Consider the following 14,701-nt stretch of genomic DNA (forward strand, 5'->3'; position numbering starts at 1 on the left):
TAGTTTAAGTTTATCATTCTGTGCGTTTTTTCATTTTTAGATCTCAAAGTTGCCATATATTGTTTGGGGAAAAAAGCATTTGCTATAATTTGTTTTGTAGAAAGTAAGTTTTATTTTTTTCGGCTTAAGTTTATGTTTTGTGTGATCAAAGGGCTGAAAATCTTCACTATTTATTCCAACTCAAATATGTTAGACATGCTGCATTTGGTTAGACGTAAAAGCTTGTCATAAAGCCAAAAATAAAAACAATAAATAGGTTAGGTTGTGAAACCAGCAAGCAGCATCTGCTAGTAATTAAAATCATATCTGCTTAACAACAAAAAAAAAAAAACTCAAAAACTAAAAATAACCAGACTGAATAAAGAGGAAATAAAGCGAGCCAAGAAAACACTTGACAAGCTTCACTGAAATGATTTATTTAGAGGCTCGTTACAACACGCCGTAATTAGCTAAAACCAGCAATTAGTGCTATTTGATCTGTTTAGAACAAAGAGAGACTGATGACTGGAGTCATTAACTCATAATCTCAAATTTTTGACTTTAAGATCAGCACGAGTGTCTGTTTACTTTCCTAAAAGCTCTTAACTTCATCCATTGTGAATGAATCATCAGTGCACTTCATTCCTACAAACTAATGTGCATCTTTTATAATAACTCTGTTTGAGACAGAGAGTGAAAATGAGGATGGAAAAGGAATTTTTTAAAGCAATGCAAAAAATAAAAAGCATTTTTTTTTTCAATTTTTGCTGTTTGAATGGGAATATATGTTTTGCATGACGTGAGACACTGGTGTGGTGCATGTTGTGCTGCTAACAGCTGTTTGACACGTATAATCACACGGGCTCAGCGGGGTTTCTTCACCGGTAACCGTACGATCACACGAGCGTTGAGAGAAACACTTCAGTCTGTGAGCCTCGCCGCAAGAGACGATTATCAGCGAACAATGAGTCTGTTTCGTCACACAAAACTCCCTTACGATGCTTTTTGGAGCTCAAATAAAGTCAGGTTTCTAATGACATTACAGTGAGAAAATTATTATTGTTGTTTTATTTTCTTTATAGTGATACACACTAGTCACCGTGCACATGATGTCATCGTTATCTCTGGCCTGTGATTGGATGTTGGTTTTGGTCGTGCTGACAGAAATCAGCAGCGTTTCTTCAGGGAATCTCTTCGGGGTGACGGCGACGAAGGTGAAAACAATGAATAAGCTGTCAAAGGTTAGTTTGAGGATTGATGGGAAGAGAGCTGACATCTGCTAAAAAAGCAAGAGAGACGAGAGCCATTCGTTTCTCAGTTGTGTCTTCTAGAACGTGAAATATATGACTTCAGGCAAAAACATAGTTTTTTCATGCACTGGTTTATTTGAACATTTTGGGCAATATGTTCTTTCAGACTAGTGGGAAAAATACTTAAATTAAGGGTATATTTTATTTGCACGTTATGTATTTGTGTCTATAGATTTAAATTAATTAATCAATAAACAGGACCAGATCTCACTATATTAACTAGTTGCTTATTAGCATGTCTATTATTAACACATTGGCTGTTTATTAGTACTGATAAAGCACATGAACATATTCTACATCCCTAATCCTATCTATTAATGCCATTAATAAGCAGCTAATTAGGAGTTTTCTGAGACAAAACTCGAAGTTAATGGTTTGTTAATGGCAAGAACTGAACCTTAAAATAAAGTTCGAACACTATTTTTAAAAGCCATTTTTTTCTAAATGAGTTTTTTTCTCCACAGCAGCAGCACTAACACACACCAAAATTAGTTTTATTATTATCTATATTCTGAAGGTTTTTACTGAGATATTTTTTGATAAATCATTCCCCTGGTATCATTCACAACATTTAATTCTTAAAAACACAGTGAAAATGCATTTCTTTCTCTTTGTTAACAGTATTTTCGATTTAAGAACTCAAATGTAGAAACCTCAAACTGAATGTCAACAAAATTAATTATCGGATTCAACCAATATTCATACTTATTTTCTGGAAGTGTGTGCAAATTTGTGAATATTTCATTAGATGATATCTACATTTTCACATTTTTCCTGAAATGTTATGTTTGCATTTCTTAATGCACTGTAATTATCTGTGTCTTCACATATCAACTGTTTCTGAAGTCTGTAGCAGTCGTTCATTCGGTTTTGCAGTGACTGTTAGTGCATGTCTTGTAGTTTGACATATTAATGTGATTTTAAATCAACTGAACTTTCACCTAAACACAAACCAAATTCAATCAACTTCATTCAGTCCGTAGTATTACATTATTTCGATCTGTGTACCGACAAACAGCCTGAAGCGGCAAAATCAATACATGTCAACAGAAACATCTCTCTGATCTCTAATCAACAGCGACAGGACAAACTAGTGCAGAAAGATCCTAAAAAGCACTTGTGAACCGAGCCTGGGGACGGCTGGCCTCCTTCGTGTTTGTTTACATCCTGTGCGCTTGTGAATTCTTGCTTTAGGCGAAGGACAGAAGTCTCAACCTTTGTAATGCGGCTCAGTGCAGCTCTAGCAAACAAACACTAGACAGACAGATCTGAAGTGTGCTGGGTCTATCTATCTATCTATATATCCATCCATCTATCTTGTTGTTTTGCAGCACATTGGAGTGTGTGACATATGGACACTTTTAGCGTGGTGTTTTGTGAATGTTAAGTGAATGTGTCTAGCATAAACAATGCCTTTTGCATTGATATTTAATATTTTAAGTAGTGATAGTGATACTTGACTTGGCAAACAACACTAAATATGCTAGCTTTAAAGTGACATGATCATCATTTCTTCGCCCTCATGTCATTCCAGATCTGTATGACTTACTTTCTTCTGCAAAACACTAAAGAAGAACGTTTAGAAAAACACAAGTTTTATTCTATGAGATACACATTTTTGTTTTCTGACTAATATGACTAGCCGTGCACTAAACTAAACTAGGTTTAAGAGGGGTTTGTTTATATATAACTGTCCTGATTTTATACAACATTTTATTTATAAAAACTTGGTGGAAATGCTTTTTGGATGACAAAAAAAAGCTGCTTTTTCATGCACTGCTTGAGTTATTTCGCTTCGATAACCTGTTTCAAATAAGTGAAAAGGATCAAGTTTCTATCATTATGCATGTAGCTTTCAAATATACTCAGAGGTGGAAAGAGGACAACAATATTCTACTCAAGTAAAAGTACCATTACATTAATGAAATTTTACTCAAGTACAAGTAAAAGTACCAGTCTAAAAATCTACTCAAGTAAAAGTAAAAAGTAGCTGATTTAAAATTTACTCAAGAGTAAAAATTACTTAGTTACATTTTAACAGTGGGAGGGAGTCAAAATGGGACAGACCAAGGTTGTCAAACTCAGTTCCTGGAGGGCCACAGTCCTGCACAGTTTAGATTTAACCCTAATTAAACACACCTGATCCAGCTAATCTAATCATTTAGGTTTATTTGAAAACTACATGATATGTGTGGGATAGGTCTATTAATCTCAAACTAGTTGTTTTTAATTAAAGGAATCAGTTATTTAGAATAATAAAACATTTGGGCTGTTACCAGGCAAATCAGTATCAACAAACTCATCTTTTAATGCAGAGGAAATGCAGAAGATTCATTGGAAGTGGCATTTAGATGTATTAAACTGTTTAGTGCAGGACAAGAATGCATTTAACCTGCAGTTACAAATGCATGAATAATGTTTTGATATACAAGACATAAAATGTTGAATACTCATTTGAAATGATAAGAAATTAATTATTAAAAAAAATCAAAAGATACTTTAAATGTGAAATTAAAATGGCCAGTATGTGTCAGCAAGTCACTGTTAATAAGTGAGTCATTGCGATTGAACCGAATCATTTAAACGGTTGATTCATTCAGGAACGAAACACTGTCACGTTGCTCAGAGACGCAAAACTGTGCTTTGGTGGCTGTGTTTGGAATTATTTTCTGTTGTAGAAATAGAGCTAAAAAAGGCGATATGGTGTCTAAAACGCAAGTCTCTTAATTAACTTGTTTACTGAACTGTTATATATATGTATGTATATATTCATGATGATTTTTGGAGGAAAAGACGGCCTTCTTTGTGTGATTTTGATTTAATATATGAAATTATATAAATGTGTGAATTTTCTGCCCCTATATCTTCAATTTTGTGATCATTCTAAATACATTTTAGGAGACTGAATCACACAGTGAAAGAACGCACTATAAATGCGCGCGCACATCATTAAAACAAAAAACATGATATTATCGCAGATGATATATATAGCACACTCCTCACCACTGTCTTTTTGGCTAATTTGTGCAAAACCTCTTGCTAAAATGTCAAAGCTTCATTTTAACCACCAATGCAACGATGCAATTATTTAGCTTACCTCTACATTCTTGCGAATGGTTGATGTCTTGTCGAGATTTTATAAGCTGCTAGTTTGGTTTTCCTAGACAAGTACAGCTAACACTGCATAATAGAGCATACATATGGCCAGGGGTTCACTTCATTTCCTTCGAGTTCAACTTCAGAATATGACGGAGTTTCGTTTTCAGCGGTGTCTGCACCACTAACGCCTGTTTTGTCCGTCTGCATCTTTCTTGTGATTTTAGCGCCAGTTTGCCCTCCTGCCCATTATTTACTGACATAGCTTCCAGGGAGCGATTTATTTTTTTATTTATTTTTTTTTTACTCAGTAATTAATGTGTTTTAAAATGTAGCGAAGTACAATACTTTAAACAAAATATACTTAAGTAAAAGTTAAATTACAGATTAAAAAAATTACTTTGAAAAGTATTAGTACACAAAAAAGCTACTCAATTACAGTAACGCGAGTAAATGTAATTCGTTACTTTCCACCTCTGGTTATACTACATATATTTAAATGCCACTTTCTCAAAATGACTTTTATTTCTATTTCTATTTATTTTTATGGAAGGGTTTGTTCGTAAACTGTATCATTTGCATGGTTTTATCATTGCACTTTGTCTACTGTATGTATGTCTGTAGATTTCATTTGCAAAAAAAATCCTTAGAGACCACTTAATATTCTTTATATTCTTCCGGGTTTGTTGAAATATCATTCACCTGATGGTATGCAACATATATTCCTAAAAACATAGTAAAATGGCTTTTTTTGGATGAAATAAGCAGCTGGCACTTCTGCCGTTCACAAGAGCGAGCCTTTAAAAATACGTAACAGGTCTGCCATATTTTCAGACCCATAATGCAGTGTGAAATGCACTTTTAAAGTCAAATCAAATGCAGTATAAAGGCGTTTCTCCTCAGTGTGGTTAAACCGGGCGGCGAGGAAGAAAACACCATGGAGAAGCGATTGTTCTGCTCATTAACGGAGGCAAGCGTTCGTTCTCTCCTCGTCACGTCTGCAGGGGGCTCGTGAATAATCACGTCTCAAGAAAGAAACATCCCAAGTTCACCGTTAGGTCATCTGTGACGTTTCGATTCGCCCAAGCATCTTTGTGCTAAATTTCACAGCAGTGTTGTCTGGAAGAGAAGTGCAGCTTATTAAAATGCTCATTACAGTTTGGAGAGTGATTCATCTCGGTAGATTTCCCTTCATAATAGTGCGTGACTGATGAGTTATTAGACCGCACTCGGACACAAACACGCTCGTTCTCCAGAGAAAGCGGCTCTGTTTATGAGTTCGAAATCTGCAACAACGTTTCCCAAGAATAGATATGCAGAAGAATCTTTTTTTTTCTATCTCTCTTGGCTTTGAGTCAGATCTCCCGAAGGCCTTTGAGCTTTAAATAATCCGACTACATCCTTTCAAAGACCACACCGAGACAGAGTCGTCAATAATTGCGCAAAAGTCTGACACTTGATGACACTGAGGGCAGGAAAAGTTCATTGGTGTTTGTCTAATTGGTGTTTGAGGAGCGAATGCAAATCAATATATAAACTCAATAAACACAATTACATAAATCCATCTCTTTAAACTCACAATTCTGACTTTACAACTCGCAGTTGTGAGATAATAACAGTTTTTTGTACAGTGATGGAAAGGGCTTCCAGATGTTTGTATTCGCAATTCTGAGAAACAAAGTCACAACATATTAAACCTGCATTTTAAGAAAAAAGATATAATGGTGAGATATAAACTTGCAATTGCGAGTAACAAAGTTGAATTCTAAAGAAAAACGACTGGATGTTTTCTTAATATCTCGCGATTCTGACTTGAACTGGCAATTGTGAGAAATTGGCTTCAATATGTTTTATTAATACAGTATGTACTTATTCTTTATATACCCTGAAAGTGAAATACTCTGAGTTTGGTCATGCTAGAACATGTGTTAACTCGTGTTGTACAAGAGCAGATTTGATGAAAGTTTCATGAAGCGAGGCGTACCTGTTCAGCACAACCTTATGAACTCTCTAACTTTTAAAAATGCATGAGTTTGTGTTGTATTTGTGTGAAAGACTACATCTGCTCTGATCAAACTCACACACTTTATTTACACTGTGACAAGAAAGAGCTGAAACGACTTCATCACAAATGAATCTTACAGTGAGACGCTTGCAATGGAAGTGAATGGGATGCTCTTTATTGATAAATTAATTGTTCTTGTGTGTTGTTTGAGCTTTGAAGATTTTCAAATGATCATATTACGGTCATTTTAGGGTTTCACTTTTGTCATGATGACAAAATTGTAAAATGTAATGTTACTTTGCATAGAAAAGTTAGTACGTTTTTGTACCGCTCTAATATAACACGTTTTCGTCTTGTGGCTATACTAATAAAAAATTTTCATGTCTCTCCTTTTAATATAAAATATAAAAAACTGCAAATGTGAATGTTAATGATTCTCTGGGTTATTTGAGCTGTAAACCTGTTTAAATAATATATAAACAATTTATGATGTTGTGTCAGATTAGATGTACTGTAGCTTTAAACAGAAATGATTATTATGCAGTTTTTTCACACTAAAGTCATGTATATTATTGATGGTTTGTGTCTATTCTAAATGCGTTTTAAGCATTCACTTTCAATGCAAGTGTTTCACACTTAAATCCCAGATTTTGCACATTCCCCCCACCCCTAAAGAACGAGTGAAAATATAGATATATATTTTTTCCACTTCTCTGAGATTGTTACCTTCATATTTCTAACCTACACTGATATTTCTCTTATTTTATCTAAATATCTGCTATACTGTTAAAAAGATCTCATTGATTTACATTAAACCATCAAAATGTCATCCTCTTTGTTCATAGAAATATCAAGTGGCTTTGGATAAAAGCATCTGCTAAATAAATAAATATAAATCAACATATGCACAAAAAAGCGCTGTATTCCATTCAGTTGGAGTCTCGGGATAAAATTAAACCATTTATTACACATGTCCTCACTATATTAGACTATACAAGCCATAAAAGCCTGATAGATCGAATTTGATAGCAACAAAAAAAATACATTTTGTTTAAAGTTTCAAAAAGCTGTGGGTTAAGAAACATGATAGAGATATGAAAATGTCTGTTCACAATGAGGACTGAAGTTGTGTGCATGAACAGAACTCGTAATAATGTGATGCACAGAACTAATGGCTGGTGTTTCACACAAGACAAATGGCTGTACGATGTTGCATGCTTCGCCGCTCTTCACGCTCCTTAAAAGCCTGGTTAAAGCACTCGTAAATATTCAATACCTTTTCTATCTCCATCAAGACCTGGATTTCTCCTGCAGCTTAATGCAATTCAGAGACCTACATTCTTGTGCAGAGTTGCCTTGGAAACTAAGTTCTCCAGGCTGTTTTTTTCCTCTGTTACCGTAGATACGGCAGATCAATCGAGTGAATCCTCTGAGCAGAGACAGGAAGTGCTCCGCCGCACGATCTCCAGTGAGAAAAGCCGCTGGTGTCCCAGTTAGTACTTGAATACACACACAATTACTCCTCAGTCGCTGGCGCATCGGCCCGTTATTGGACTGCACTTATTGATCAACGGCGGCATTCACAAGCTCTGCAGAAACGTTAGCACACGAACTGATACCGCATTAGCTCTTGCAATTACATTTGCTAATTTGGCCAAATGAACACGAGCAGGGGATGAATTAGAAATTGGGTTGCTGACCTGTGATTTTTTTTCAGGCTTTTATGTACTTATTATGCATGCTGTTTTACTGTATGAATATATGTTAATCAAGAGATTTTTTACTAAACAATATACATATGCATATTCTACTGTATGTCGATACACTTTTTTGTTGTTGTTTTATTCTTACATATATAAATTGAAAACTAAAATAGTGATATAAGTAGTGTATAGACTACAGTTCAAAAGTGGAGTTGAAATATATGTATATATATGTTAATTAAAATGTGATGCACAGCTGTATTTTCAGCATCATTCCTCCAGTCTTCAGTGTCACATGATCTTCTGAAATCATAATAATATGATGATTTACTGCTCGAGAAACAGTTCTGATTATTATCAGTGTTGAACACAGTCGTGCTGCACGATATTTTTGTGGAAAACGTGATACATTTTATTTTACAGGATTCACAGATGAATATTTTCATTTTAAGTAGAAAATCTTGTGTAACATTATACATGTCTTTACTGTCACTTTTGATCAATTGAATGCATCCTTCATGAATAAAAGTACAAATTTCTTTAACTCGCTAATGCATTTTATTTCCTTAAAAGTCTTGATAAAAAAGTGATATTAATTATTAACATGGTGCATTCTGGGTATCAGACTTACAGGTTTCTTTACTGGAGTTATAAGTCAAACACCAAATTCCAAGCCGAATGTTGGAAATGATGACTGTGAGAAGAGAGTGAAGCTTTATTTTTTAGGTCCATGGGCACGGTAACAGATCAGAAATCATTTTCATGGTTTAATATTTCGTGAGTTTTGTGAGGGATGTTATATTGAAGGTCAGATGTTGTCTGGGGTTCTTCAGGTCACAACACCTGAAGATATTCAATAATGGACTTTCATAAAGACTTTTCTACACTTGCCAATAGATTTAGAAATGTAATTTATTGCTCTTGAGAAGTAAAATTCCTAGTAGAAGCTATCAGTCTCTTATTTTGCAGTAAATCAAAACTGTAAACACAGAATTGGTTTCCTTTTTTTTAATGCAAACTATTTTTAAGAGGAACACATTGGACACAGGTTTATTATGCCGAAAAAAAAAAAAATCTTAAACTTATTTTATTTCAGGTAGTTGCCATTTTCTTTCTTTTTTAACATTTCTTTCATTTTCATTTAGTTCAATTAAATGTAATAAAATAACTAAAAATACAATTATTTTAAATATATAAATATATACAGACAGAGACAATTAATAAAATGGACAAAAAACCTTACTGATATATTTAGATTAAAATGAAAACAGAAAGTACAAAAAAAAGGCTAGATAATAAAACAACACTGATTCGGTGATTAATTTGGTAAAAGTTTTCTTTTTAATGACCATTTAATTTTTTTTTTTTAGTGACCAGAGAGTGTTGCTTTATTTTATAAAGCAAAAAAATAAATAAAACATTTGCAAAAAATAGTTATTCAAAGTAAAATGTAATAAAAATATAATGTAATAATTTAATAAAATACTATATATTTAAATAACATTTAAATTAAACTATAAAAGACGTATTACACTTGTTTTAGCTAGTTGCATTTCGGTCTTTCATCTTCAACATTTTCTTTCATTTTCATTTAGTTTAACTTAATGTATTGAAATAAACTAAAGATCAAATAAAAATGAATAAAACTATATTAACATTTCTTTCTAATGTCCATAGTGTAATGCTTTATTTTATATAACTAGCAACATCCTCATGAATATATCATGAATTTAATCGATTCGATTCTATTAAAACTACACTTGACATATTGCATTCAGTGTCGCGTTGCTTTCATATATGAGGCTTAAAGAACAAAACCAATTAGCCAAAGGGACTTCATAACACTTAAAGCGTTTTTCATTCAGTTATTGCTTCATACATGATCTCATTATATTACCACCTGCACCATAAAATCTCAAACGTCTCATGAACTCGAGCACGACGAGAGCTCGGATCGAGAACTCACTCGCGAAATGATGGTCCCTTCTGCTTTATTGCCACAATTTATAGCACAATTAAGTCACTCCTACAAGCGTCTAATTTTCCGCAGCGTTACTTGGGCTCAAAATCGGTCCGCAGCACACAAAGCTATTACTCTGAGATTTCCACGGCCCTCGATTATGAGGAAAATCTCCATTCGCATTGTGTTGTTGAGAGTTTTATAAGAAATACATGGCAGAGATTTGGGCTGGTTTTCTGAGGCTTGTTTATATTGGATGAGCTGCTTTCCTTGGACAAGCGTTATTCAGCTATAGGAGGATTGGGAAGGTCAGTAACCTCACCTTTATATTGAAAAGCTTGCTTTATTACACGTTCTTATTGGGAATGATTCAACAGCGCATGTTTTTCTCTCAAGTGAAGTCTTCGTATTTTTTCATCCAGTGGTTATTTAATTGGTAACATGGGTTGCTTTTCATTTCCAGCTGATGTCACCAACACTTCTGCTTTTTTCAGACAGTTTCTACCAATCGGTTCACCGTGAATAAAATGATATTGTGCCTCACAGATAATTGGTTTTCTTTTTAAATATTCAATTTCTCTACTAGCTAATACATTGCATTGATAATGTACGAGCCTCAATTTATTAGCTATGTATTGACATCTCTTAAAGTGTATTTATGTCAGATTAATTATTTATTGTTGAGTAATATTAAAAATGTAAATGCTTTAGATTAATTTTGTGTTGTTTTTAATAAACATTCTTACGAGAAGTTACTGTAAAACACGATAATGACTTATACATTTAGGAGCCTTAATTTCAAATATGACTTTATAATTTATTTTTATGTAGATTTTATATATGTATTCATTTATTTATTTATTGCCATCTAAATGTTAATGTATGTCAGTTTGTATTTACACTTTTGTAAATTAATTTGTTACTAAATAATGTACTTCTATATAATATTTTTATTATTAGTTTTTTATTCATTTTTAGTTTAGAAATAAAGTCAGTTTTTTATTTTACATTTTTAGTTTTAATTTTACTAATTTTGTTATGTGCTTTTGCCATTTTTATTTTTGTTTATTTTTATTTCTAGTTTGTTTTAGGTTAAAAATTAAACAATTAAATTTTATTTTAGTTTTTTATTTCATATTTGAAGTTTTTAATTTTAGTTAGCTTTTAGTAATTTTGCCATTTTTATTATTATTATTTATATTTATTTATTTTACTACTATTTAGGTTTAATTCACTTTTCATTTTGACATTTTAGTTTACAAAAAAATAGGTTTATTTTTATTTAGTTTTTTATTTAAAAATTTGAGTTTTCATTTCAATTTCAAATATTATAAAATATAATATTCAAATATTTATTTTAGTTTTTTGCAGTATTATTTATTTATTTATTTCTGGTTAATAACATTAGTGCTTCAACATGGCAATTTTATTTCATATATATATATGTAACTTTTTTATGTTGGAATGTGTATGCATGGCACCTAACTGATATATATCATATATATATAACTGATATATAATATATATATATATATATATATATATATATATATATATATATATATATATATATATATACCTAGTTGTAGTAAGTTAGAAATAAAATGTTGTTGTTGTTGTTGTTGTTTTGTGTGTGTGTGTGTGTGTGTGTGTGTGTGTAGCCTACTGTTTTATACTGTATGAAATGCAGAAGTGTGTGAATCCTGACATCTAGTTCTGTGTGTTTGTAAAAAAAATATATATATATCTTACTGACCCCAATCTTTCGAACACTAGTGTGCTTTTTTCTTTGTATACTTGAATTGAATAAGTATTATTCATAAAATATAATTTCTGAATTATAATTTAATTATAATTCTAAATATAATTATAATTTCATTTCTAAATGTTACTTTGTCAAATTAAACCTCCATTAACTTTCAGGTGCATCATCTCCCTTGGATTTCTGTCTGTGCAGATAGTTCTGTGTGTTAAAAGCGTATTGTTTTTAACATCGCTCGTCTGGTTCTGTGTGTTTGTGCAGGTGTAGGAAGCTGATGAATCATGGAGAGGCTGGTGTTTTACGTGCTGGTGTTCGGCGCGCTGGTGAAGGCTCAGCATTGTCCGGGTCGCTGCATCTGTCAGACCATCTCACCCACACTCACGCTCCTCTGCGCTAAAACCGGCCTGCTCTTTGTGCCACCCACAATCGACCGTAAGACAGTCGAGCTCCGTCTGACCGACAACTTCATCACCGCTGTCCGCCGAAAAGACTTTGTCAACATGACGAGCCTAGTGCACCTCACTCTGTCCCGCAACACCATCAGTCAGATCGCACCGCACGCTTTTGTGGGCCTGAAGTCTTTGAGAGCGCTGCACATGGACGGGAACCGGTTAACGGTCATCAACAATGACCAGCTGAAGGGTCTGATCAACCTGAGACACCTGATCCTGGGCAATAACCAGATTCACCACATCGAACCGTCCACCTTCGACGAGTTCGTCTCCACCATCGAGGACCTGGATTTGTCCTACAACAACCTGAGGACGTTACCTTGGGAAGCCATCGCCAGGATGACCACCATCAACACCTTAACGCTGGACCACAATCTGATCGACCACATCGACCCCGGGACCTTCACGCTCCTCACCAAACTGGTGCGGCTGGACATGACGTCCAACCGTCTTCAGACGCTTCCACCGGACGCACTGTTCCAGCAGGCGCAGGTCCTGTCCGACCCCAAAATGTCCAGCTCCTCCAAACTGACGGTGAGCTTTGGAGGAAACCCGCTGCACTGTAACTGTGAGCTGCTCTGGCTGCGGCGCCTGACGAGGGAAGACGACCTGGAGACCTGCGCTTCTCCTCAACTCCTGATGGACAAGTACTTCTGGTCCATTCAAGAGGAGGAGTTCATCTGTGAGCCGCCGCTCATCACCAAACACCAGGTCAGCGAACACGACTGTGTTGAAAAAATAGGTTCAAACTTAAAGTTTCCATAAGCTAGCAAAGTCATATATTTTTTATTAATGGCCGACCGATATATCGGCAAGGCCGATAATTTAACCGATATTTGGAATTTTTTCTGCCTGGCCGATGTTTTCGAGGCAGAATTTTTTTACATTGAACATTGCACCATGTAAATGTTTTATTTGTATGTTTTTATATGAACATTTATTAAAACATTTTTTAACTTCACACAGGTCACCAAACCCTACGTGATGGAGGGTCAAGGCGTGACTCTCAAGTGTAACGCGATGGGTGACCCCGATCCCACCATTCACTGGCGCTTTCCCGACGGCAAACTGGTGCACAATAACTCTCGCACGATCCTGTACGACAACGGCACGCTGGACATCCTGATCACCACACTGAAGGACAGCGGCGCCTTCAACTGTGTGGCCTCCAACGCGGCCGGCATCGCCACCGCAGCCGTGGAAGTAAACATGATCCCACTGCCGCTCTTCGTCAACAACTCGGGTCACATGAGGGAGGCCGACCCGGGGCTCTCCGACATCACCACCTCCACCAAATCCGGCAGCAACGACACCAAACCACAAAACAAGAGGGTGTTGGTGGAAAACCTGACCGCAAACTCAGCCGTCATCCACTGGCCGTCCGAACGCCACATTCCCGGGATCAGAATGTACCAGATCCAGTACAACAGCACCATCGACGACACCCTGGTGTACAGGTAAAACTCTGCTTTAATGAGACATAAAGACAGACGTGACTAATGAAATGGACGGCTCCTCGGATCCCCTGTTGTGTCTTTAACTTAAGCACTTAACCTCGGCTCACTCCTGGCGCTGTCTAATCTATCCGCTGTAAATCATCCTGGATTAAAAACCACTCGTGAATCTCTGTTAACCAGCTTTCCAGCATAAATTACATTCACTCTTAATAATAAAGGTGCTTTAGAATAGATATATTCCATAAAGAACATCTGAAGAACCTTTCTGTTTCGCGAAAGCTTCTTTGTGGTGAAAGAAGGATCTTCAGATTATAAAAAGGGATGAAAGAGATGGTTCTTTAAAGAACCTTTGACTGAATGGTGCTTTGGGGAACCAAAAATGGTTCTTCTGTGGCATTACTGTGAATAAGCTTTTAAGCATCTTTATTTTTAAGAGTGTAGAGTTAGATTGATTATAGAATTTATAATTTCTTTATAGACATGTCAAGAAAGATCTTTAATATTTTATAAGAAAAAGAAGAAATGTTATTAGAAAATAATTAATCCTTTAATAATAATAATCATTGTTATAGGAACTATTATTATTATTAACACCTTTAAAATAAATAAATAAATATATATATAAATATATATATATAGTACAGACCAAAAGTTTGGAAACATTACTATATTTAATGTTTTTGTGTTTTTGATAGAAGTTTCTTCCGCTCATCAAGCCTGCCTTTAGTTGATCAAAAATACAGAAAAAAATTTAATATTGTGATATATTATTACAATTTAAAATAATTGTTTTTAAATGTATTATACTTTAAATTATCATTTATTTCTGTGATGCAAAGCTGAATTTTTAGGATCATTATCACATGATCCTTTAGAAATCATTCTAATATGATGATTCATTATCAAAGTTGGAAACAGTTCTGCTGCTTAATATTTTTCAGAACATGTGATACTTTTTTAGGATACTTTGATGAATA

The 14,701-nt window shown here is 34.5% G+C and overlaps 1 protein-coding gene across 3 annotated transcripts in view; it reads left to right on the forward strand.

Annotated features, from left to right (window-relative positions):
- Window positions 1–14,701, forward strand: part of LOC132107670 (leucine-rich repeat and fibronectin type III domain-containing protein 1-like) — a 139,844-nt gene that overhangs the window by 118,143 nt on the left and 7,000 nt on the right. The window contains exons 3-5 of one of the 3 annotated variants that reach the window (XM_059513794.1): window positions 1,062–1,220; window positions 12,077–12,978; window positions 13,234–13,724. In XM_059513794.1, coding sequence (XP_059369777.1) covers window positions 12,097–12,978; window positions 13,234–13,724 — 1,373 coding nt within the window. In that variant the 5' untranslated portion in view covers window positions 1,062–1,220; window positions 12,077–12,096. The remainder of the gene's footprint in view (window positions 1–1,061; window positions 1,221–12,076; window positions 12,979–13,233; window positions 13,725–14,701) is intronic. The other 2 variants (XM_059513797.1, XM_059513796.1) reach the window with 2 other exon arrangements.

This window comes from Carassius carassius, chromosome 28 (assembly GCF_963082965.1).
Source record: "Carassius carassius chromosome 28, fCarCar2.1, whole genome shotgun sequence".
In the NCBI taxonomy this organism is placed as follows: Eukaryota; Metazoa; Chordata; class Actinopteri; order Cypriniformes; family Cyprinidae; genus Carassius; species Carassius carassius.